This window comes from Salvelinus alpinus, chromosome 21 (genome assembly GCF_045679555.1).
Source record: "Salvelinus alpinus chromosome 21, SLU_Salpinus.1, whole genome shotgun sequence".
Lineage (NCBI taxonomy): Eukaryota > Metazoa > Chordata > Actinopteri > Salmoniformes > Salmonidae > Salvelinus > Salvelinus alpinus.
The window spans coordinates 30,079,726-30,106,275 of NC_092106.1; the positions used below are offsets into that span (position 1 = coordinate 30,079,726).

General features: G+C 44.7%; 1 protein-coding gene across 1 annotated transcript; it reads left to right on the plus strand.

Moving 5' to 3' along the window:
* The first annotated feature begins 1,715 nt into the window (after nt 1–1,715).
* On the plus strand, nt 1,716–26,310 carry LOC139548210 (chordin-like). Its single transcript, XM_071357720.1, has 21 exons — nt 1,716–2,134; nt 3,538–3,641; nt 4,458–4,584; nt 5,432–5,578; nt 7,426–7,543; nt 7,845–7,932; nt 9,293–9,434; nt 9,776–9,913; nt 12,139–12,221; nt 14,262–14,409; nt 15,857–15,963; nt 16,109–16,388; nt 20,355–20,596; nt 20,802–20,915; nt 22,850–23,041; nt 23,338–23,431; nt 23,608–23,664; nt 24,640–24,743; nt 24,903–25,160; nt 25,676–25,769; nt 25,954–26,310. The coding sequence occupies exons 1-21, from the start codon at nt 1,975–1,977 to the stop codon at nt 26,016–26,018; spliced, it is 2,862 nt and encodes a 953-aa protein (XP_071213821.1). The 5' UTR covers nt 1,716–1,974; the 3' UTR covers nt 26,019–26,310.
* The last annotated feature ends 240 nt before the right edge of the window (nt 26,311–26,550 follow it).

Sequence of the window (26,550 nt, forward strand, 5' to 3'; positions counted from 1 at the left end):
AACAGTTTTGATTTTTACATGATGGCACGGTTGGGAGGAAAAGCTTTATTTCCAAAAGTTGCAAGCAGTCAAAACCATTTGTTTTTGAGACAGGGGTGTCACCAAAGCTGTGTTGTATGCATTAGGTGTGATGTCATATTTTCAAAGATGCATTATGATGCATTAGGCCTACAATTTTTTGTTGTTGCAAAAACCGTTACCCAAAATGCCATAATGTCACAGCACTACCTAAGACTTTAGAAAACGTAATTTTGGATATAGGCATATATGCTTCGAGACATCGTTTTGCTGTTCCTTCCTATTCATAGTCCTTGTTTATAGCCCTTGTTAGAGCTAGGGTCACTCGGGCAGAATAGGAGACGTGCTGGTTTCTTATTGAATGGGTTAGGTTATCGCCATTGAGCATATCGTCATGTTTAGCATGTGGATGGATTGGGGAGGGGTTGGAGGCGAGAGGCTCGCGCAGTTTCCGGAGCGCGACAGACAAAGCTACAATCAGTGATAGATATATGGTTCTTCTCTAAACAGCCTGATTCACAGCCTGGCCCCCAAACAGCCTGATTCACAGCCTGGCCCCCAAGCCCCCTTCAATTAGGGATACTTTATTTTGGTTGTTTTATTATTCGTTGGGGTAGTTTGGGACTTTGGGAAAGAAACGCACACCGTGTTCAGTCGGTGACCCTTTAGGCTACAATATGCAAATGAATAAGCAAAGATTTAAATGAGCTATTATGTGCCATTATTGTTATTATTATTATTATTATCATTACTGTATTATCATCCTATTCTGTCTAATGGTGGTGGTTGTCCTTTATTTGCACTCACTGGGGGATGATTACTGTTCCACAGACTGACTGATTGGCGAGACCCTTGCTGTGAACTTCCTCAAATAAATCTCTTTGCGCACTTCACTACAGTAATATAAATTTGACCAGCAGAGCGCTAGTGATGCCTCCCTATGGACCAAGACTGAAGCCTCTTGAACGCATTCTCCAACACATTCTCGCGCCAATGGAACATGGAGGAGTGTGAAGCATATTGCTCAATTTACATCAAACCTAAATAAAATGTTGTATATCATTTTCACTTTGATAACAACACGATAACGTTTTTATAAACAAAATAGTAAATAATGAGTCAATATTGTCGATGACTTCAGACATTCTTATTCAATGTGAATCGGATGAAGGACAGAAACTTTGCCTAAATAGAGGTATCCAAAACAGGATTATATTGAGTTGTAACTTTATAACGACATAGGAGTTCAATCGAACCGTTGGCTTACAAATGGGCTACACAAACGCACGACTGTTCGGGTAGGAATGGTAGGTATTTGAAGCTGAAGTTAATATGGCCCAAAATAAATAAATAGCTAAATAAAAAATGCCATTCTGTGATAGAGGACCAACATACATTGAAACACGTCGCATGAACTATTCAAACTATGTTCATGTGTTTCTGTTAAGTCACTTAGGTCTGAACTCCAGACGCAGTTGTATAAATCGAGAAAATGCTGCACACAGACACACAGAAACACATTCCTCCCTCCCCTACTGTAGGCTAAAGCCTTGAAGATAGCGGTATAGGCTCTAGGTATAGGACGTTCATCTAACCCCACCCACTCCTTTATTTCTCACCCCTCCCTGCCGGTGCCTGCTCCAAGTGTCAGGGAAAGTATAAAGTGGGAAGGGACCCGCACGGACGGGACATACGCTTCCGGGCTGGTACAGTCATTGCCTCAGAAAACCTACAAACTCTTTCGTCACTTTCTCTGATTTTCTCTCTCGCATAACTTGGGAGACTTAATTTTCTGAATAGGAAGATTCAATACTATCAACGAATAGGCTAGCTGGTGACTTGGATGCTAACATATCCATGATCATTTAGGGAAGGTGTATTACTGGAGTGACAACTTACCTACACGTGAAAGCTTCAAGAACAAAACAGGAAAAGAGAAACCGGAGCGAGTTTTGGATGCTGCCCCTCTCCAGTATGCAGACTCGAGGAGCGCTGACTTCCTTGATGTGCGTGATGAGTTGCGCGTGGCTGCACTCTGGACTGGCCTCACGGCTGAAGTCTCCCATTCTGCCCATCCAGTCGGAGAGGGAGCCTTTAACATCCAAGGGCATGTCAGGTGAGCCAAGATGCCTCTTCTACTTCAGTCAAAGTCGCTTATTTTCAGGCTGAATATCTGAATTCAAAGAATTACCTATAATGACTCCTGCTGCGTTTTGAATTCTGTCAGGGGCATCTCAGCTCTATAGGCTAGCCTAGTGCTCGTTTGCTAATCTGCCAAATATACGTTTGAATGTATAGCCTGATATGTCTATAGCTTTTTAAGATCGTCATTAAACTATCATTTTGTATATCAAAGTGTCTGACTGCACATGATCAGACCTCTTCTCCTTATTATCGTCCCAATCTTTTCTTTCTTGCATCTTCCTCAACCTGCCCACTGTTATGGTTACTTCATGAACAAACTTGCAGAAAACATATTAGTCATGGCCACTGAGAAGCCATCTGGTTCACATGCAGGGCTTTAAACTGCTTGTTAGGCCCACTGAGACCATGGGAGTGAGAAGTCAAGGCGTTAGTGCAGTGTATTAACAACTGCCACTAATAACGTTTATCCAATCCTGGAAACTGTAATCAATCGACATTCCATTCCATTACTGCAGTTATTTTGTGTCCTTCTCTGGCTGTGCCAAGCAGTGATTTATATTGCAGTGAGTTGTGCGGGAAAGCTTGGTGATCTGTCTAACTCTAACGCGACGGGATTGTTTAAAGTGTAGTCACTTAATGAAAGAATAATGCGAACCAGGTTGTTAGCTAGCAGCTACGGCAACCGCACAATATCAAATGAACAGCAGTGACCTTGGAACCCGGGAGCTTCACTCCCAGGCTGCGGTGGTGGGCCTGAGGTGCTAAGGTGACTGCGGTGTACAGCGACTCTTGAAACGGGGGAGGGATGCAACCATATGGAGCTCGGCAGGGGAGGGTTGTGGCGCAAACACTTGTTCCTGGGGCTATTTTTATTCAGGCTTTGTTATAATGTAATACTTTTATTAATACCACTTTTCCAATCATTTGAAATACTCGAAACCAAACACGTCAATTCGTTTCCATTACATAGCCCCTGGTAGGCTACCAAAAGCGCATTCCTTGTATTTCTCTATCCAAATGGCTTGGTGTTTGTTGTGTGAATGGTATTTTTATATTAACCCCCTGCACCGTTTAAATGAAACAGGATGCGCCTGTGAGCTCTGGTATCCAGTCAATCCACCAAACCAGCCGCGGAATTAATTATCTGTCAAACATCCACAGTCTGGCTGCACAGAATACTATTTTTGTCGTCCTGTCTGACACCATTGTGGGAATATGCAGTCTTTCACTTTGCAGTGAACTGTCCAGTACACATCCCATTGTCAAGTGCATAGGCCTGGCTATCACATTACTCACCAGTTTTACATTTAGATGTGGACTGTAGCACCTGCCAGTGTATTGTTGTCTAAATGGGTTCTTCTGGTCTGATTGCAGGATGTTCATTCGGAGGAAGATTTTATTCGCTGGAGGACACTTGGCACCCTGACCTCGGGGAGCCGTTTGGGGTCATGCACTGTGTCAAATGTTACTGTGAGACAGTAAGTAATACCCTTCATAACAACAAGCCTAGTAGAGTACATGTCAATCTTGGATAGTGGATCCATATTGTAGGCCTACACAGTGGTGTAAAGTACTTAAGAATAAATACTTTAAAGTACTACTTAAGTAGTTTTGGGGTATCTGTATTTTACTATTTATATTTTTTACAACTTTTACTTTTACTTCATTCCTTAAGAAAATATTGTACTTTTTACTCCGTACATTTTCATTGACACCCCAAAGTACTCATTACTTTTTGAATGCTCAGCTGGACAGGAAAAAGGTCCAAATCATGCACTTATCAACAGAACATCCCTGGTCATCCCTGCTGCCTTTGATCTGTTGGACTCATTAAACACACATGCTTCATTTGTAAATTATGTCTAAATGTTGGAGTGTGCCCCTGGTTATCCGTAAATTTAAAAAACAAGAAAATGCTGCTGTCTGGTTTGCTTAATTTAAGGAATTTGAAATGATTTATAGCAGTTACATTTACTTTTGATGACTTTTAGCAGTTACATTTACTTTTGATAATTAAGTATATTTTAAACCAAATACTTTTAGACTTACTTTAGTAGAATTGTACTGGGTGAATTTCACTTTTACTTGAGTCATTTTCTATTAAGGTATCTTTAATTTATCTCAAGTATGACAGTTGGGTACTTTTCCACAAATGGGCCTAGTACTATCAATGGATAGAAATTGGACATCAAATAATTAACTCATTAATTATAAACAAATCAATTACCAAAATCATCTCCTTATCTTAGTGCCCCCAAAATGAAGAGTTGTTGTTTTCTATCTATTCTTTTCAGCAAAGGGGTCGTAAGGGTAAGGTGTTGGGAAAGGTGAGCTGTAAGAACATCAAGCAGGACTGTCCTGAGCCTAGCTGTGATGACCCAGTGCTGCTACCTGGACAATGCTGCAAGACCTGCCCCAAAGGTAACCCTTACAAGCCTTCTAACTGTTGCTCTCTCTCTCTCTCTCTTTCTCTCTCTTTCTCTCTCTCTATGTCTGGACTCTTTGATGATGATCTGTGTGTGACTAAGAGCCTGTCTCTGTCTCGTAGTGTGTGTGTGTGTTTCTCAGTATGCTTTTCAGTGTGTCTGTACTTCAGTGTGTGTGAGTCGTCTGTCAGATTGTGTGTTAGTGTGTGAGGCGCTGACATGTGCTCTTGACATCAGGACACATAGTGGTGTGGAAGAGCAGGTCATTGTTGGGATTGCACGCTAGTGTCACTGCCAACCCTCCTCCGCTCCTCAGACTAAGAAACAAACCTTGTTACCGTGGCACCCAAACAAGCCAACGAGGGATTGGAGTAGACACCTGGAGAGAAGAAGATGGAGGGAGAAATTAGATAGGGAGAGAATTAGGAATGACTGAAAGAACACTTGTCTGAATTTTGGATCAGCATTTTAGAATTATTCCTCTCCTCTCTTTCACTCTTTCATTCTGTAACTCTCACTCTTTCACTCTGTAACTCTCACTCTTTAACTCTGTAACTCTCACTCTTTCACTCTCACGCGTTCACTCTCAATCTGTAACTCTCACTCTTTCACGCTGTAACTCTCACTATTTCACTCTTTCACTCTCACTCTTTCACTCTCACTCTTCCACTCTGTAACTCTCACTCTTTCACTCTGTAACTCTCACTCTTTCTAGCTGTTTCACTCATTCAACATTTTCTGTTATTCTCCTTACTTCATGTTAAAGTAACGCCAACCTGTAGGTGTTGTTTAAATATCCCACCGCCTCACACGTTGTGCCCCTGGGTGTTGTGCTTGTCCAGGCGATGTGGACAGGAAGCAAGTGGAGGCAATGTTTGATGGCTTCGAGTACTTCCAGGAGAAGGAGAAAGAGGATGACCTGCACAAGACCTACAATGACCGCTCATACCTCAGCTCTGAGGACATTTCCCCTGGGGAGAGCCGCACTGGTGAGCATGCACACTCACCCGCACGACCCAACGCATACAAACACACATACTGTACATTCATGCATGGACTTACATCATTGACATTTAGCCATTTAGCAGAGAGACTTACAGGAGCAATTAAGTGCCTTGCTCAACGGCACATCGACATATTTGATCACCTTATCGGTTCAGGGATTCAAACCAGTGACCTTTTGGTTACTGGCCCATTGCTCTTAACCGCTAGGCTACCTGCAATGGAAATACACACACACATATTATACATGCAGTACATGGATATACAGTACATGGATATGCAGTACATAGATATACAGTACATGGATATACATTACATGGATATACAGTACATGGATATACATTACATGGATATGCAGTACATGGATATACATGACATAGATATACAGTACATGGATATACATTACATAGATATACAGTACATGGATATGCAGTACATGGATATACAGTACATGGATATACATTACATAGATATACAGTACATGGATATACATTACATGGATATGCAGTACATGGATATACATGACATAGATATACAGTACATGGATATACATGACATAGATATACAGTACATGGATATACATTACATAGATATACAGTACATGGATATGCAGTACATGGATATACAGTACATGGATATACATTACATAGATATACAGTACATGGATATACATTACATGGATATACAGTACATGGATATACATGACATAGATATACAGTACATGGATATACATGACATAGATATACAGTACATGGATATGCAGTAAATGGATATATAGTACATGGATATACAGTACGTGGATATACAGTACATAGATATACAGTACATGGATATACATTACATAGATATACAGTACATGGATATACAGTACATAGATATACAGTACATGGATATACAGTACGTGGATATACAGCACATGGATATGCAGTACATGGATATACATTACATAGATATACAGTACATGGATATACATTACATGGATATACAGCACATGGATATACATTACATAGATATACAGTACATGGATATGCAGTACATGGATATACAGTACATGGATATACATTACATAGATATACATTACATGGATATACAGTACATGGATATACAGCACATGGATATGCAGTACATGGATATACATTACATAGATATACATTACATAGATATACAGTACATGGATATACAGCAGATGGATATGCAGTACGTGGATATACAGCACATAGATATACAGTACATGGATATACATTACATAGATATACATTACATAGATATACAGTACATGGATATACAGTACGTGGATATACAGTACATAGATATACAGTACATGGATATACATTACATAGATATACAGTACATGGATATGCAGTACATGGATATACAGTACATGGATATACATTACATAGATATACATTACATGGATATACAGTACATGGATATACAGTACATAGATATACAGTACATGGATATACATTACATAGATATACAGTACATGGATATACAGTACATGGATATGCAGTACATGGATATACATTACATAGATATACAGTACATGGATATGCAGTACATGGATATACATTACATAGATATACAGTACATGGATATGCATTACATAGATATACAGTACATGGATATGCAGTACATGGATATACAGTTCCTAGGCCGTCATTGAAAATAAGAATTTGTTCTTAACTGACTTGCCTCGTTAAATAAAGGTAAAATAAAAAAATATAAAATATAAAAGAACACATATACTCTCACTGCCCTCGTAACAAGAAAACCATTCCTCCATTCAGTCTTTCTGATTTACATCTTTACTTTACTGTGTGTGTGTGTCCAGACTTTGTAGCAGTGTTGACGGGAGTGACAGACTCCTGGTTACCCAGCTCCAGTGGTGTGGCCCGGGCACGCTTCTCTCTCACTAGAACCAGCCTGACCTTCTCCATCACCTACCAGAGGTAGCACACACACACACACACACACACACACACACACACACACACACACACACACACACACACACACACAGACAGACAGACAGACAGACAGACAGACAGACAGACAGACAGACAGACAGACAGACAGACAGACAGACAGACAGACAAAAAAACTAACGATAAGCGTGTAATAATCATTAGTAATAACTAGTCTCTAAAATTGTATCTTTCCCTCTCTCCCTCTCTCCTGTCCTCACTCTCCCTCTCTCCTGTCCTCACTCTCCCTCTCTCCTGTCCTCACTCTCCCTCTCTCCTCTCCTAGGATCGGGCGACCAAGCAGGGTTGTCTTCCTTGATTCAGATGGAAACACTGCGTTTGAGTACAAGACCCCTAAGGGAGACTCAGACATGGTAAGAGACTGGAACTCTCTCTGTTGCTAGGTAGACATTTCCACTATTTATGTCTATGTGTGTGTGTGTGTGTGTGTGTGTGTGTGTGTGTGTGTGTGTGTGTGTGTGTGTGTGTGTGTGTGTGTGTGTGTGTGTGTGTGTGTGTGTGTGTGTGTGTGTGTGAATGTGAATGTGAGAAAGACAGGGAGAGAAAGAGAAAGTGTTTGTCTGTGAATGTGTGTGAGTGTGTGTATATGTGTGTGTACCCTAGAGAGAAAGATTAAGTAGCTCCACGATAAACACTCTCTCTCTGTGACTCTCCGGTCAAACTCTCACTGGCCCGACATAATTCACCCTGCAATAATAAACACACACGCACACACTCACAGCATTGTCAAAGCGTTGTCTTATTGTTCTCAGAACATTGCTTGGGTAATCAGGTCTTAATTACTATAAATAATGCATGGGGCCGTTCTCACAAACAACTTTCACACAGAAAAAAATACACTCATGATTGCGCTCACTTACACACTCACACACACATGCATGGCCAACTTACAAACGTTTAGCTCAGTGCAATAACCAGTTGATTTTATTGGGTCAAATGAAATGGTGTAACTGTTGGACTGAGAGGGACAAGGAACTACCACAATCACCTAACTTTACACAGAGTAAACACAGGAATTGCCACAGTCACCTAACTTTACACAGAGTAAACAAAGGAACTGCCATAGTCACCTAACTTTACACGGTGTAAACACAGGAACTGCCACAGTCACCTAACTTTACACAGAGCAAACACAGAGAAAGACAACGAGAAAGGAGGATACAGTTTACTTAAGAGGGGAGCAGGCCGGGGAAGGGGGAGGGGTTGCTGGCACAGATCATCTCGGGGGTGGGGGGGGGGGGGGGGGGTTAGTGTGTGACATCACCCGTTGAGAGGAGACGGAGCACATTTATAATTATAAGAGGAGATTATCCTGGACTGTGAGTTATGAGGTGTGTGTCCGTCGACACATTTCTTCCCCCTCCAATGCAAATATTTTTTTTCGGAGGGTTCGTTGTTTGTGGCCTGGGGCTGAGATAGAGTCCAGAGTCTCAACGGGCTGATCTTTTCCACAGATGGAACTGTGTGTGTGTGTGTGTGTGTGTGTGTGTGTTGGAGAGAAATAAAACAGCACATGCAGGCTGTTTTGAGTCCGTTGTAAACTGTAACTATGGCAGAGCACCACACACACATACACACTCCAACCCCAGCCTTGGATGAGAACACACACACACTCCAACCCCAGCCTTGGATGAGAACACCACACACACTCCAACCCCAGCCTTGGATAAGAACATGTGACTGTGGTCACCTGTGTGTGTATATGTGTTTCAGATCTGCGGAGTGTGGAAGAATCTTCCCCAATCCCACGTGCGACAGATACAGGCAGAACAACTTCGGGTTACTATGACAACAGCCACCGGTAGACGGGAGGTGATCGAAGGAAAGATCATCAAACACAGAGCACTGTTCGCAGGTGATTGAGTGTGTATGTGGGTGTGTGTTTGTGTGTGTGTGTGTGTGTGGGGGGGGGGGTGTATTCGTGGGTGCATGAAAGTGTGTTTGTGTATCTGTTTAAATGTGGGTAGAAGTAGTCTCAATATTTCCATGAGGTAGGATTTATGTGAATATGTGTACAGGTAACTGCCAAAATACACCAACCCACTTGAGTAAAGGAGGGATACAAAGTACAATACATTTGTGTACATTTCAACAAGGACAAACGTTCAGTAACTGACTGCAGTGAAAAGAAGGTGGTGTGTGTGTATATATTATGTGTGTTTATAATGTGAGTGTGATATCTGTGTGACCCCGCAGAGACGTTCAGCTCCACTCTGACCTCAGAAGAGGAGCATTCTGGGATGGGAGGCATCGCCATGCTGACTCTGAGTGACACAGAGAATAACCTTCACTTCGTTCTCATACTGCAGGGACTGATACAACATAGAGAGAGAGGTGAGAGAGGGAGAGAGAAGGAGAGAGAGGGAGGGAGGTGAGAGAAGGAGGGAGGGAGGACTGATACAACATAGAGAGGTGAGATAGGGAGAGAGGGAGAGAGAGAGAGAGAAAGAGAGAGAAAGAGAGAGAAAGAGGGAGGGAGGACTGATACAACACAGACAGAGAAGTAAGAGATGGAGAGAGAGGGAGGGAGGACTGATACAACAGAGAGAGAGAAGTAAGAGAGGGAGAGAGAGGGAGGGAGGGAGGACTGATACAACACAGACAGAGAAGTAAGAGAGGGAGGGAGAGGGAGGGAGGACTGATTCAACAGAGAGAGAGAAGTAAGAGAGGGAGAGAGAGGGGAGGGAGGACTGATACAACACAGACAGAGAAGTAAGAGAGGGAGAGAGAGGGAGGGAGGACTGATACAACAGAGAGAGAGAAGTAAGAGAGGGAGGGAGAGGGGAGGGAGGGAGAGGGGAGGGAGGACTGATACAACACAGACAGATAAGTAAGAGAGGGAGAGAGGGAGGGAGGACTGATACAACAGAGAGAGAGAAGTAAGAGAGGGAGAGGGGAGGGAGGACTGGTACAACACAGACAGAGAAGTAAGAGAGGGAGGGAGAGGGGAGGGAGGACTGATACAACAGAGAGAGAGAAGTAAGAGAGGGAGAGAGAGGGAGGGAGGACTGATACAACAGAGAGAGAGAAGTAAGAGAGGGAGGGAGAGGGGAGGGAGGACTGATACAACACAGACAGAGAAGTAAGAGAGGGAGAGAGAGGGAGGGAGGACTGATACAACAGAGAGAGAGAAGTAAGAGAGGGAGAGGGGAGGGAGGACTGATACAACACAGACAGAGAAGTAAGAGAGGGAGGGAGAGGGGAGGGGGGACTGATACAACACAGACAGAGAAGTACGAGAGGGAGAGAGAGGGAGGGAGGACTGATACAACAGAGAGAGAGAAGTAAGAGAGGGAGAGAGAGGGAGGACTGATACAACACAGACAGAGAAGTAAGAGAGGGACGGAGGAGATACAACATAGATAGGGAGGGATAGAGGGAGGTGTAGGGGAGCAACTCATCACTTGAACCTTTTAGGGCGGCAGGTAGCCTAGTGGTTAGAGCATTGGGCCAGTAACCAAAAGGTTGCTGGGTCGAATCCCTGAGCTGACAAGGTAAAAATCTGGCGTTCTGCCCCTGAACAAGGCAGTTAACCCACTGTTCCTCGGTAGGCTGTCATTGTAAATAAGAATTTGTTCTTAACTGACTTGCCTAGTTAAATTTATTTATTCTGCTGTATTGCCTCTATCCTGCTCCTTCGCTGGGAGTAACTTAGGGGCTGAGAGACTAGAGGTTGTTTTGGGACTGGGGACTAGGGAGTAACTTAGGGGCTGAGAGACTAGAGGTTGTTTTGGGACTGGGGACTACGGAGTAACTTAGGGGCTAAGAGACGAGACTAGAGGTTGTTTTGGGACTGGGGACTAGGGAGTAACTTAGGGGCTAAGAGACTAGAGGTTGTTTTGGGACTGGGGACTAGGGAGTAACTTAGGGGCTGAGAGACTAGAGGTTGTTTTGGGATTGGGGACTAGGGAGTAACTTAGGGGCTGAGAGACTAGAGGTTGTTTTGGGACTAGGGAGTAACTTAGGGGCTAAGAGACGAGACTAGAGGTTGTTTTGGGACTGGGGACTAGGGAGTAACTTAGGGGCTGAGAGACTAGAGGTTGTTTTGGGACTGGGGACTAGGGAGTAACTTAGGGGCTGAGAGACTAGAGGTTGTTTTGGGATTGGGGACTAGGGAGTAACTTAGGGGCTGAGAGACTAGAGGTTGTTTTGGGACTGGGGACTAGGGAGTAACTTAGGGGCTGAGAGACTAGAGGTTGTTTTGGGACTGGGGACTAGGGAGTAACTTAGGGGCTAAGAGACGAGACTAGAGGTTGTTTTGGGACTGGGGACTAGGGAGTAACTTAGGGGCTAAGAGACGAGACTAGAGGTTGTTTTGGGACTGGGGACTAGGGAGTAATTTAGGGGCTAAGAGACTAGAGGTTGTTTTGGGACTGGGGACTAGGGAGTAACTTAGGGGCTGAGAGACTAGAGGTTGTTTTGGGACTGGGGACTAGGGAGTAATTTAGGGGCTAAGAGACGAGACTAGAGGTTGTTTTGGGACTGGGGACTAGGGAGTGCTGTGAGGCAGTGTGACGTGATTCTAAGTTTGTTCTGTGCTCTCTCTCTCGGCCCTGTAGACTCCCCCCTGGTGCCCATCCAGGTACGACTGCAGTACCGCCAACACGTCCTGAGAGAGATCCATGCTAACGTCACCGCCTATGTATGTTATATAAACTACACGCACACACGCACGCACACACAGACACACACACACACACACACACACACAATTTTTTAAATGTAATTTTATGCAATTTGAGATTATTACTGTATAATGAAAAGTGCTTTACAAATAAATTATTATTATCATTATTATTAACTAAGGGATTATTATTAACTAAGGGATCCATTTATTAAACAATGACATAATGAAAGACAGACAGACAGACAGATCTAGGATCAGCTTGTCCTCACCAAACCAGATGCTAACCTGAACCATTAAGGGGGAAACACACATTAGGGACAAGCCAAGAGGCGGGAGGAAAGGGGGGAAACACACATTAGGGACAAGCCAAGAGGCGGGAGGAAAGGGGGGAAACACACATTAGGGACAAGCCAAGAGGCGGGAGGAAAGGGGGGAAATACACATTAGGGACAAGCCAAGAGGGGGGAGGAAAGGGGGGAAATACACATTAGGGACAAGCCAAGAGGCGGGAGGAAAGGGGGGAAATACACATTAGGGACAAGCCAAGAGGCGGGAGGAACGGGGGGAAATACACATCAGGGACAAGCCAAGAGGCGGGAGGAAAGGGGGGAAACACACATTAGGGACAAGCCAAGAGGGGGGAGGAAAGGGGGGAAATACACATTAGGGACAAGCCAAGAGGCGGGAGGAAAGGGGGGAAATACACATTAGGGACAAGCCAAGAGGCGGGAGGAACGGGGGGAAATACACATCAGGGACAAGCCAAGAGGGGGGAGGAAAGGGGGGAAGTACACATTAGGGACAAGCCAAGAGGCGGGAGGAAAGTGGGGGAAACACACATTAGGAACAAGCCAAGAGGCGGGAGGAACTGCACACACTGTCCCGCTGAGATGGATGTGGTCACTTCCCCACATCCTACTGCTGTTGTCAGTACTGAAGATCACTGTTAAACCTCCATAGAGACACGGGATGGACAGAGAAATAGAAAGAGAGAGAGTGGAGAGGGGTTGTAAGAGACATGTAGTGAGGAAGAGATGGGGGGATGAGAGACAGAAAGGAGAAAGTGAGAGAGAATGAAAAGACATGCACACTCCTCACACATGTCAGTGGTTAGTTGTCTGTGGGATCAGAAAGGGGGAGGGAGGGGGGAGGAAAAGAGGAAGGGATAGAGGGAGGAGGAGGGATGAAAGAGGAGTCTGTTTTTAATCTGGTGGGAATTATGTGAATCTGAGAGTTGATGTGCCCCTCTTTCTGTTTTACACACACACACACACACACACACACACACACACACACACACACACACACACACACACACACACACACACACACACACACACACACACACACACAAAATATTTATACATTCTACTGCTCTTTCCTGCTCTTAATATATTACTGTCCTTTTCACTTTCCTTTCATTTCCAATCATGCTTTTTACTCTACAAATGTCTCAATTACACCTTCCTCTATCCTTTCTTTCCTTCCCTCTCTCCCTTCATCCCTCCATCCCTCTCTCCCTCTTTTGGCTCAACCCTGTCCATCGATTTATAGTACACGGATGGATATGTGTAGTGAAATGGAGCCATAAAAGTCACGTTTATTTACCACGGTCATACATCTGTCATATTAATACAAACTCTGTCTATCTCAAACTCTGTCTATCTCAAATTCTGTCTATCTCAAACTCTGTCTATCTCAAACTCTGTCTATCTCAAACTCTGGCGGTTGAAAGGATATGAAAGTGGATGCAATGTGTGAGATATTAACCCCAATGCAAGCCATATTGTCGGTGTGTGTTGAGTTTATGTGAGCCTGTGTGTGTGTATGTATGTGTGATGGGGGGGGGGGGGGGGGGTTGTTGAGAGAGACAGAGAGTGTGTTGTAGTGACATAATTAGTGTGTTTCAGTGTCTGTATGTGTGTGTTTGTGAGTTTATCAATGATCTGTTATCTATTATCACCTTTCTGTGTTTGTTTGTGATAAGTCAAGTAAGAGATTTGGGTTTGGTTGTTCTGACGTTGTATCACCATTTCTCCAACTCTCTACCTTTAGGACACAGACTTTGCTGAGGTGCTGACAGACCTGAACAGTCGGGAGCTCTTCTGGTTGTCAAGGGGCCAGCTGGTGATCACCGTGGAAACTGAGAGCCAGGAACCCCGACACATCTCCGGCTTCATCACCGGCAGGAAGTCATGTGACAGTAAGCGCCACACCCCTTTATGTAGAACAATCAAACAATAAGCGAACAGTCAGCCACTCAGACAGGTGATGGGTTGAATCGATTTGTTTGGAAGTTACTCGAGTCGCTCAACATCACACAAACAACCTTCATTGCTCATTTTATGAGTTCTATCCATCCTTCTGTCATCCTGTCACACCTGAACTGAGGCCAGTCAGAGACCTACTGTAGGAGGAATGTGTTTTGTCTTTCAGTTCACTTGTTCTCCTTCTTTTCCTCCATGGTTGTTTTTAGCGATTCTCACTCTTCTACAAAATACTCCCTCCTTCCTTCCATCTCTTCATTCTTTCAAGTCTTATCACTGGAGTAAAACCATGTTTATAGCTCCGCTTTTTGACTTGGTGCTCCACCAAGACGGGGAGCGCTGGTGTGTGTCGTAGACAAAGTCTGAGACATTTCGGCACGCACATGTTCCATTCAAGCGACTCTAACACAAACATACTTATATACTTAGATCACACTCACACACACGTTGTCTTTTTCATACGCACACACGAAAACACGAACACACACACACACACCCTGGGCACTGCCACGGTCACATTCTGCAGGACTTCACTCTCCATACTGGTGTTCCACCTCCATGATTAACAGCTTGACGTTATGTGTGAAGAATTCAACCCAACACACTTGTTTCACTCTCTCCTTACATCTCTCTCTCTGCCTTTCTCTCCATCTTGATCTGTTCTTTCTCTGTCTTGAACTGCTTCCCCCTGTATCACTCCCATTCTGCCTTTCTTTGTCCCTTCTTTTATTTTCCTTCTCTATTTGTCTTTCCCTGTCTGTCTTCTAAGCCCCTCCATGTTCAACAAGGGTTACCTCATCCCAAGGTTATGGGTTAGCAGGTGGGGGTACACCATTTAAGCTACAATTCTCTCTTTTGAGATGACAAACACATACCCTCACCCTAAAGTTCTGTGTGGACGGGTTGTGCTGTATTCATTCCCCGTGATTGTCCCCACTGGTGGAGGGATGACATGGTGTGTGTGTGTGCGCGCATCTTTCTACAGGGGAGACGTGAGAGAATGTGTTCTGGCCCTCTCTCGGCTCCCCTCTGTCTGGCTCTCCAGAATAACATGGTGAATTATAACACGACAGAGAGCATTGCCTCATCTCGCATGCAAGAGCTGCCTCATCATCACACTCAGATTAGTCTGTAGTCATCTGGGTGTGAAATGGAAAGGGAACAATGTTTTGAGGTCAGAGTCAGGGAGAACCTACTCACTCTCTCATCATCCTTTCTCGTTTCACCTTCAATTTACTTTTTGGAAACATGAAAAGGTCCAAGTGTGGCACTGCGTGTTCATCTGTTATGTAATAGCAAGGATTTAAGAAAATATTTACTAAAACATTTTTTCTCTCTCATTTTTCTCTTTCCCTCCTCTACTCCCTCTCTTTCTCTCTCCAGCCATCCAGAGTGTCATGTCCAGTGGTGATGCATTGACAGCAGGGAAGACAGGCGGTGTGGGATCAGCATTCTTTCATCTCCATGATAACGGCACCCTGGACTACCAGGTATGGATCTGAACTGAACTGAATTGACTTGAACTTTAAAGAACTGAATCAAATGGAATTGTACTGTCACTATTTACATAACTGAACCAAACAAACCACACTGAACTGAACCACCAAACCAACCCATATCCTGCTCCGTCCACAGGTCCAGCTAGTGGGGGTATCTAGTGAGGTGATGGGTTTGACCATCGAGCTAAAGCCTCGGCGGCGCAGTAAGCGCTCCGTGCTGTACGACCTAACTCCAGAGTTCGACAGACCCAGCGGGCGGGCAGCTGGAAGCTGGAGCCGTGTAGAGGCGCGTCACATCCACATGCTGCTGCAGAATGAACTGTTCATCAACGTGGCTACCGCACACAGCCAGGAGGGAGAGCTACGCGGACAGATCAAAGCCCTGCTCTACAGCGGCCTGGAGGCACCCAGACACGGTGAGACACTGACCTCAGACCAGAGCACTAGGGCTGAATCCTAAAGCACCCCCTTCCCCTCGCCCCTCCAGTTGTGGATTCATACGCGCCTCCACCATATGCACAAAGCTGACGGAGTCAAAATTATGGAAGGTGTAGGTACTAATTAGCCCTCCGAAAGCCAGCTACACTGACACCGCATTATTTTTGAGTTTGCGGAATTTCACACAACTGAATGGATAGGCTCGCATAAATATTAGCCACCTGTCTTAGATTGGGAGGTATTTCATACGTTACATGTGTCAAGCCTCGAAATCAATGTTTAACAGTTACTGAGGTTTATATCTTGTAAAACGAAAGGAAAATTTTTATCATTTGAATTTCATGCCGTTTTATTATTTAAATGTGTAACATGAATCGCATGATTCAAGTCATGTGTGTCCCAAAGTTGATGGTTTTATTGATCCCCTCACCAATCTGAAAGTCACCCTCTGAGTTTCCTCAGTAACACGTGACAACGGAGGGCCCTCTGAGAGCGATGGTAAGGGTGAGGGACTGGTTTGGGTTTCACTGTAGCATAACTCAAATACGCTTAGGTTGAGTAAATGCAAAGGTCAGGGGTGGCGAACTCCAGTCCTCTAGAGTAGAGTCACAGTGTCCACAGAATCTCTTCATAAAGTATCTGAAAGACAACTCCAGTCCTCTAGAGTAGAGTCACAGTGTCCACAGAATCTCTTCATAAAGTATCTGAAAGACAACTCCAGTCCTCTAGAGTAGAGTCACAGTGTCCACAGAATCTCTTCATAAAGTATCTGAAAGACAACTCCAGTCCTCTAGAGTAGAGTCACAGTGTCCACAGAATCTCTTCATAAAGTATCTGAAAGACAACTCCAGTCCTCTAGAGTAGAGTCACAGTGTCCACAGAATCTCTTCATAAAGTATCTGAAAGACAACTCCAGTCCTCTAGAGTAGAGTCACAGTGTCCACAGAATCTCTTCATAAAGTATCTGAAAGACAACTCCAGTCCTCTAGAGTAGAGTCACAGTGTCCACAGAATCTCTTCATAAAGTATCTGAAAGACAACTCCAGTCCTCTAGAGTAGAGTCACAGTGTCCACAGAATCTCTTCATAAAGTATCTGAAAGACAACTCCAGTCCTCTAGAGTAGAGTCACAGTGTCCACAGAATCTCTTCATAAAGTATCTGAAAGACAACTCCAGTCCTCTAGAGTAGAGTCACAGTGTCCACAGAATCTCTTCATAAAGTATCTGAAAGACAACTCCAGTCCTCTAGAGTAGAGTCACAGTGTCCACAGAATCTCTTCATAAAGTATCTGAAAGACAACTCCAGTCCTCTAGAGTAGAGTCACAGTGTCCACAGAATCTCTTCATAAAGTATCTGAAAGACAACTCCAGTCCTCTAGAGTAGAGTCACAGTGTCCACAGAATCTCTTCATAAAGTATCTGAAAGACAACTCCAGTCCTCTAGAGTAGAGTCACAGTGTCCACAGAATCTCTTCATAAAGTATCTGAAAGACAACTCCAGTCCTCTAGAGTAGAGTCACAGTGTCCACAGAATCTCTTCATAAAGTATCTGAAAGACAACTCCAGTCCTCTAGAGTAGAGTCACAGTGTCCACAGAATCTCTTCATAAAGTATCTGAAAGACAACTCCAGTCCTCTAGAGTAGAGTCACAGTGTCCACAGAATCTCTTCATAAAGTATCTGAAAGACAACTCCAGTCCTCTAGAGTAGAGTCACAGTGTCCACAGAATCTCTTCATAAAGTATCTGAAAGACAACTCCAGTCCTCTAGAGTAGAGTCACAGTGTCCACAGAATCTCTTCATAAAGTATCTGAAAGACAACTCCAGTCCTCTAGAGTAGAGTCACAGTGTCCACAGAATCTCTTCATAAAGTATCTGAAAGACAACTCCAGTCCTCTAGAGTAGAGTCACAGTGTCCACAGAATCTCTTCATAAAGTATCTGAAAGACAACTCCAGTCCTCTAGAGTAGAGTCACAGTGTCCACAGAATCTCTTCATAAAGTATCTGAAAGACAACTCCAGTCCTCTAGAGTAGAGTCACAGTGTCCACAGAATCTCTTCATAAAGTATCTGAAAGACAACTCCAGTCCTCTAGAGTAGAGTCACAGTGTCCACAGAATCTCTTCATAAAGTATCTGAAAGACAACTCCAGTCCTCTAGAGTAGAGTCACAGTGTCCACAGAATCTCTTCATAAAGTATCTGAAAGACAACTCCAGTCCTCTAGAGTAGAGTCACAGTGTCCACAGAATCTCTTCATAAAGTATCTGAAAGACAACTCCAGTCCTCTAGAGTAGAGTCACAGTGTCCACAGAATCTCTTCATAAAGTATCTGAAAGACAACTCCAGTCCTCTAGAGTAGAGTCACAGTGTCCACAGAATCTCTTCATAAAGTATCTGAAAGACAACTCCAGTCCTCTAGAGTAGAGTCACAGTGTCCACAGAATCTCTTCATAAAGTATCTGAAAGACAACTCCAGTCCTCTAGAGTAGAGTCACAGTGTCCACAGAATCTCTTCATAAAGTATCTGAAAGACAACTCCAGTCCTCTAGAGTAGAGTCACAGTGTCCACAGAATCTCTTCATAAAGTATCTGAAAGACAACTCCAGTCCTCTAGAGTAGAGTCACAGTGTCCACAGAATCTCTTCATAAAGTATCTGAAAGACAACTCCAGTCCTCTAGAGTAGAGTCACAGTGTCCACAGAATCTCTTCATAAAGTATCTGAAAGACAACTCCAGTCCTCTAGAGTAGAGTCACAGTGTCCACAGAATCTCTTCATAAAGTATCTGAAAGACAACTCCAGTCCTCTAGAGTAGAGTCACAGTGTCCACAGAATCTCTTCATAAAGTATCTGAAAGACAACTCCAGTCCTCTAGAGTAGAGTCACAGTGTCCACAGAATCTCTTCATAAAGTATCTGAAAGACAACTCCAGTCCTCTAGAGTAGAGTCACAGTGTCCACAGAATCTCTTCATAAAGTATCTGAAAGACAACTCCAGTCCTCTAGAGTAGAGTCACAGTGTCCACAGAATCTCTTCATAAAGTATCTGAAAGACAACTCCAGTCCTCTAGAGTAGAGTCACAGTGTCCACAGAATCTCTTCATAAAGTATCTGAAAGACAACTCCAGTCCTCTAGAGTAGAGTCACAGTGTCCACAGAATCTCTTCATAAAGTATCTGAAAGACAACTCCAGTCCTCTAGAGTAGAGTCACAGTGTCCACAGAATCTCTTCATAAAGTATCTGAAAGACAACTCCAGTCCTCTAGAGTAGAGTCACAGTGTCCACAGAATCTCTTCATAAAGTATCTGAAAGACAACTCCAGTCCTCTAGAGTAGAGTCACAGTGTCCACAGAATCTCTTCATAAAGTATCTGAAAGACAACTCCAGTCCTCTAGAGTAGAGTCACAGTGTCCACAGAATCTCTTCATAAAGTATCTGAAAGACAACTCCAGTCCTCTAGAGTAGAGTCACAGTGTCCACAGAATCTCTTCATAAAGTATCTGAAAGACAACTCCAGTCCTCTAGAGTAGAGTCACAGTGTCCACAGAATCTCTTCATAAAGTATCTGAAAGACAACTCCAGTCCTCTAGAGTAGAGTCACAGTGTCCACAGAATCTCTTCATAAAGTATCTGAAAGACAACTCCAGTCCTCTAGAGTAGAGTCACAGTGTCCACAGAATCTCTTCATAAAGTATCTGAAAGACAACTCCAGTCCTCTAGAGTAGAGTCACAGTGTCCACAGAATCTTCTTCATAAAGTATCTGAAAGACAACTCCAGTCCTCTAGAGTAGAGTCACAGTGTCCACAGAATCTTCTTCATAAAGTATCTGAAAGACAACTCCAGTCCATGTTTGAGTGAAAAACATTGATCCCAATTTGACATTATTCTCTTTAACTCTAGTCTTTTGCTTTTCATATTTAACCCTCTACCCTCTCCTTCGCCAGAGATCCCTGTCCCTCTGGCAGGCCAGTTTGTGGCTCCTCCAGTCCTGACCAGTGCTGGGGGCCATGCCTGGGTGTCTGTGGACGAGCGCTGTCACCTCCATTATGAGATCGTGGTGGCAGGCCTCAGCAAAGCTGATGACCTCACAGTCAACGCCCACCTCCACGGATTGGCTGAAATCGGAGAACTAGACGAACACAGCACCAATCACAAGAGACTGCTGACAGGGTTCTACGGTTCTCAGGTAGGCAGAAGAAGACACATGAATAATCACAAACAAACACACATGAACAACTTTGTCATGACAGTATGATATAGAGAATGTCTATAACAGACTCTTGTTCCATTCTCTCTCTCTCTCTCTCTGTATATCTGTCTCGCTCTCTGTTTGTCTTTCTGTCTCTCTCTCTCTCTCTCTCTCTCTCTCTCTCTCTGTGTCTCTCTCTCAGGCCCAGGGTGTGTTGAAGGACATCAGTGTAGAGTTGTTGCGTCACCTGGACAGAGGGACAGCCTTCATCCAGGTCAGCACCAAGGTCAACACCAGAGGAGAGATACGCGGACGGGTGAGTAGGACCACAACCATAACTCAACCACTCTAAACCATACCTCACTCTTAATGTCAACCCACACCCTTCAGTTTGATCATGCATTATTGGAAAATATTGAGGATTATCGAGATGGAACGATGACAGGTGGAAGAGAGGAGGGAGGGAGGCGTGTGTGTGTGTGTGTGTGTGTGTGTGTGTGTGTGTGTGTGTGTGTGTGTGTGTGTGTGTGTGTGAGTGTTGATTGCTCACTTAGCCAGTGTGAGGCCACACAGACACGCGCTCTCACTAGCAGGTGGTCTTGTGTTTTCAGAGACGTTTTGGTGAAAATTTAAAGTTTGTGAGGACACACACACCCTCACACACCCTCAAACAAACACATCGTTACACGCTAACATATTTGCAGGTGGCCTGGTTGATGATTTTGTCTTAGCTGCCAGTGATTAGAATGAGAGAAAGAAATTTGTAAGAACACACAAACCCACTAAGGTCCGGCAGTTTGAATAGCAAACAGGTCTGACACAAACAGCAATCTGCCGTGGAGCCGTAGAGCCATGGGCAGAAAGTCCGCTGAACGTTCCATTTAGGACTAATTAACAAGTACAAGTACACTTTACAACAAGCCACATGGCAGATGTGTCCAACCAATCATTAGCATCCTAACCTCTGTCTTCCCCCTTTCTCCCACCTTCCTTCCTCCTCATTGCTCTCTTTCTCTCTGTCCCTCCTCTTATTCTCCCTTTCTCATGCTCACCCTTTTCTGCCCCTCTCTCTCTCGCGCTCAACTCAATTTCAATTTAAGGGGCTTTAGTGGCATGGGAAACATATGTTTGCATTGCCAAAGCAAGTGAAATAGATAATAAACAAAAGTGGAATAAACAATAAATTACAGCAAACATTACACTCACAAAAGTTCCAAAAGAATAAAGACTTTTCAAATGTCATATTATGTGCAAATAGTTTAAGTACAAAAGGGAAAATAAATCAACGTAAATATGGGTTGTATTTACAATGGTGTTTGTTTTTCACTGGTTGCCCTTTTCTTGTGGCAACAGGTCACACATCTTGCTGCTGTGATGGCAGACTGTGGTATTTCACCCAATAGATATGGGAGTTTATCAAAATTGGGTTTGTTTTCTAATTCTTTGTGGATCTGTGTAATCTGAGGGAAATATGTGTCTTTAATATGGTCATACATTTGGCAGGAGGTTATGAAGTGCAGCTCAGTTTCCACCTCATTTTGTGGGCAGTGTGCACATAGCCTGTCTTCTCTTGGGAGCCAGGTTTGCCTACGGCATCCTTTCTCAATAGCAAGGCTATGCTCACAGTCTGTACATAGTCAAAGCTTTCGTTAAGTTTGGGTCAGTCACAGTGGTCAGGTATTCTGCCACTGTGTACTCTCTGTTTAGGGCCAAATAGCATTCTAGTTTGCTCAGTTTTTTTGTTTATTTATTTATTTGTTTTCTCATGATTTGGTTGGTTGGGTCTAATTGTGCTGCTGTCCTGGGGCTGTGTGGGGTCTGTTTGTGCTTGTGAACAGAGCCCCAGGACCAGCTTGCTTAGGGAACTCTTCTCCAGGCTCATCTCTCTGTAGGTGATGGATTTGTTATGGAAGGTTTGGGAATCGCTTCCTTTTAGGTGGTTGTAGAATTTAACGGCTATTTTCTGGATTTTGATCATTAGTGGGTATCGGCCTAATTCTGCTCTGCATGCATTATTTGTTTTTTTTACGTTGTACACTGGGGATATTTTTGCAGAATTCTGCATGCAGAGTCTCAATTTGGTGTTTGTCCCATTTTGTGAATTCTTGGTTGGTGAGCAGACCCCAGACCTCACAACCATAAAGGGCAATGGGTTCTATAACTAATACAAGTATTTTAAGCCAGACCCTAATTCGGCCCGTCTTTCTTTCTCCTCCCTCCCTCCCTCCTTCTGTCTTTCTCTCCCTACAGGTCCATGTGCCTAACAACTGTGAGTTTGGGACAAGGGGTGAGGTGGAGTTGGCGGAGTTTGATGACCTGTTTGTGCGTGATCCTGAGGAACTAAAGAAAGACCCCCACACCTGTTTCTTCGAGAGTCAACACCACGCCCACGGCTCACTCTGGACCCCCAACTACAACCGCTGTTTCACCTGCAGCTGTCAGGTAGGACTGTTCCAACTACAACCACTGTTTCACCTGCAGCTGTCAGGTAGGACTGTTCCAACTACAACCACGAGGCGGCGCTAAAGTTACACATTAAATTAGTGCTCGTTTCCCAGACACAAATTATATCTAGTCCTCGACTAAGAAGCCCTTTCGATGGAGAATCTAGAAGTCTTGAGAATCTAGAAGTAAAATTTCTACTTCTATATTGAATGACTTTGTGTCTAACCACCCTCTCTCTTCTTTTGCCCATTTTTCTCCTCCCTCATCCCTCCATCTCTCTGTCCTCCCTGTAGAAGCGCACAGTGATCTGTGACCCGGTCATCTGTCCAGTCCTCACCTGCTCTCGCACCATCCAGCCTGACGACAAGTGCTGCCCCATGTGTGTTGGTGAGTGTGTGTGTGTGTGTGTGTGTGTGTGTTTGTGTTACTATGTTTGAATAGGATTATGTGCTTGACTGTGTTTTTCTTATTCTTGAAAGGACTTACTTTGACAGGGCACCCCATTACGGTCGCAAAGTTGTGAAATAACACTTTCCTGTGTCTGTTTCCCGTCTGTCCTTTAGAGAGGAAAAACCCCAAGGACATGAAGACTCCAGAGAGGCTAGACGAGCATCCAGAAGGTTCTGATCCATCTCTCTGTCTGACTGTCACTCCTCCTCTTTCTCGCTTTCTCCATGTCTGGTCCTCTGTCTCTCCCTCCCAGGAGGCACTCATTCTGTCTCTCTCCACCACCCTCCCTCCTCTCCATGTCAGGTCCTCTGTCTCTCCCTCCCAGGAGGCACTCATTCTGTCTCTCTCCACCACCCTCCCTCCTCTCCATGTCAGGTCCTCTGTCTCTCCCTCCCAGGAGGCACTCATTCTGTCTCTCTCCACCACCCTCCCTCCTCTCCATGTCAGGTCCTCTGTCTCTCCCTCCCAGGAGGCACTCATTCTGTCTCTCTCCACCACCCTCCCTCCTCTCCATGTCAGGTCCTCTGTCTCTCCCTCCCAGGAGGCACTCATTCTGTCTCTCTCCACCACCCTCCCTCCTCTCCATGTCAGGTCCTCTGTCTCTCCCTCCCAGGAGGCACTCATTCTGTCTCTCTCCACCACCCTCCCTCCTCTCCATGTCAGGTTCTCTGTCTCTCCCTCCCAGGAGGCACTCATTCTGTCTCTCTCCACCACCCTCCCTCCTCTCCATGTCAGGTCCTCTGTCTCTCCCTCCCAGGAGGCACTCATTCTGTCTCTCTCCACCACCCTCCCTCCTCTCCATGTCAGGTCCTCTGTCTCTCCCTCCCAGGAGGCACTCATTCTGTCTCTCTCCACCACCCTCCCTCCTCTCCATGTCAGGTCCTCTGTCTCTCCCTCCCAGAAGGCACTCATTCTGTCTCTCTCCACCACCCTCCCTCCTCTCCATGTCTGGTTCCCTCTGTCTCTCCCTCCCAGGAGGCACTCATTCTGTCTCTCTCTGTCACCCTCCCTCTTGTCCATCTGTCTGGTTCCCTCTGTGTCTTTGTGCCAACAGATATGTTTTACCTCTGAGATTGATATGCATTTCCAATGCTAAGAGTGTCCTCTATTTCTCTCATCTCTCTCTCTCTCTCTCTCTCTCTCAGGTTGTTACTTTGAGGGGGACCAGAAGATGCATGCTCCTGGGTCTACCTGGCATCCATTCGTCCCTCCGTTTGGCTACATCAAGTGTGCCCTCTGCACCTGCAAGGTAGGCCTCTAGGTTATTCCTTCACAGCTAGCATGATGTTAGTTGATAAGTGATGCTAACATCATTAGAAACATGACTATTAATCTTTCTTCAGCTTCCTAGAATATCATGTAAATTCTGCTAATTTCCCATTGTGTCCTTCCTCCTCCACTCCTGTAGGGAGCGACAGGCGAGGTGCACTGTGAGAAGGTGACGTGTCCAGCCCTGACCTGCAGTCGTCCGGTACGCCGTAGCTCCTCAGACTGCTGTAAGGAATGTCCGGAGGAAGACAACCCCCCCCTGGAGCACGCTGACATGATGCAGGCAGATGGGACAAGTCACTGCAAGTTTGGGAAGAACTTCTACCAGAACAGTGACAACTGGCACCCCCGTGTGCCCCTGATGGGAGAGATGAAGTGCATCACCTGCTGGTGTGACGTGAGTATTACAGGGAGTCAGGGACCAGTCAGGAACAAGTCTCTTACATAATACAGCCACTTAGAGTGGGTTTGGACCTGTTGCCAAGCAACACAATTCAAGACAAAAAATATTCAGACTGTTGGTCCTAAACCCCAAAGAGCAAAAGAGAAAAAAGCACTGGAGAACTCCCTATGTTTCAATAAAACTTTAGAAAAACCCAGGCTCAAAGTTTCTTCTGAGTTTTTCCATGCCACTGTGATACATGTTTTTGCGGATAGAGTAGTGATGTTTCAGACTTGGTTGAGCTTCATAGCTGTAGGGATGGGGGGACTCGGGTGGCCCTTACCCCTTGGGGAACAATTCCAATGTCAGTGGGGGTGGGGGGGGGGGGGGCAACTCTGGGATTTGGAGTTGAGAAGCATGGAGCATTTTCTGGTTTCTCAGCATTGTGAGGTGTTTTCCTAATGTACCTCCCTCTGTCTCTCTCTCCCTCCTTCCTCTCTCTCTCTTTCTTTCTCCCTCTCTCTCTCCAGCATGGTGTGACTAAGTGTCAGAGGAAACAGTGTCCAGTCCTGACCTGTAGTAACATCACCCGCCGGGAGGGCATGTGCTGTCCTGAGTGCCAAGGTAAGACAAACACACACACACATACAAACACACACACACACACCATGCTCCCTAGCCAGAGCATCTGAGGACACATGCTTGAAATAGCGAGACATGCTCTCAATCCTGATGACATGCTTTCAAACAGTGATGATTCATGTAGTAATCATAGATTCATTCATATTGGATTGTCTCTTTTGTTTAGATTCCAAAGAGGAAGAGGAGGAGCTGATGAAAGTTCCGGAAAAGAAGAACAGCTGGAGACACTGAGCTGAGACCGCCTCTCCACCCGCATCCCCCCTTCTACCTTCTCCTCACCCCCACCATGACCCCCCTCCCCTCGCTCTCTACCTACCCCCTCATGGGGAGACCTAGACCTGCACACTGGGTCAGCTAACACCCCCTAAAGCCAAGATCCCTATGATCCTCCTGCCCCGACCCACAACCCCCCTGTCCACTCCCACCCCTTAGTCAACCTCTGGATTGTAACGAAGGAAGGAAAGACAAGCAGAGAAAAAGAAGAAGAGGAGCACCAAGGTGTCATGGAAGAGACTAACTGAAAGAATGGAAAGAAAGGACCAAAAAGAGATATGAAATGGACCAACATAACTGCTGCAGCTGTGTCTTTTGACTGGTATCTCCTTTGAAATTTGACTTTTTTTGTTGTTTTTGTTTCTTAGTTTTTTTGCTTCCTCTTAATGAATATTACCCTTTCAAAAATCACACACAATTACCCTTCATATTCGAATACCGGTACACAAGGTGACACTGTTTGTTGTTTAGTTGTTAAAATGGATGTATT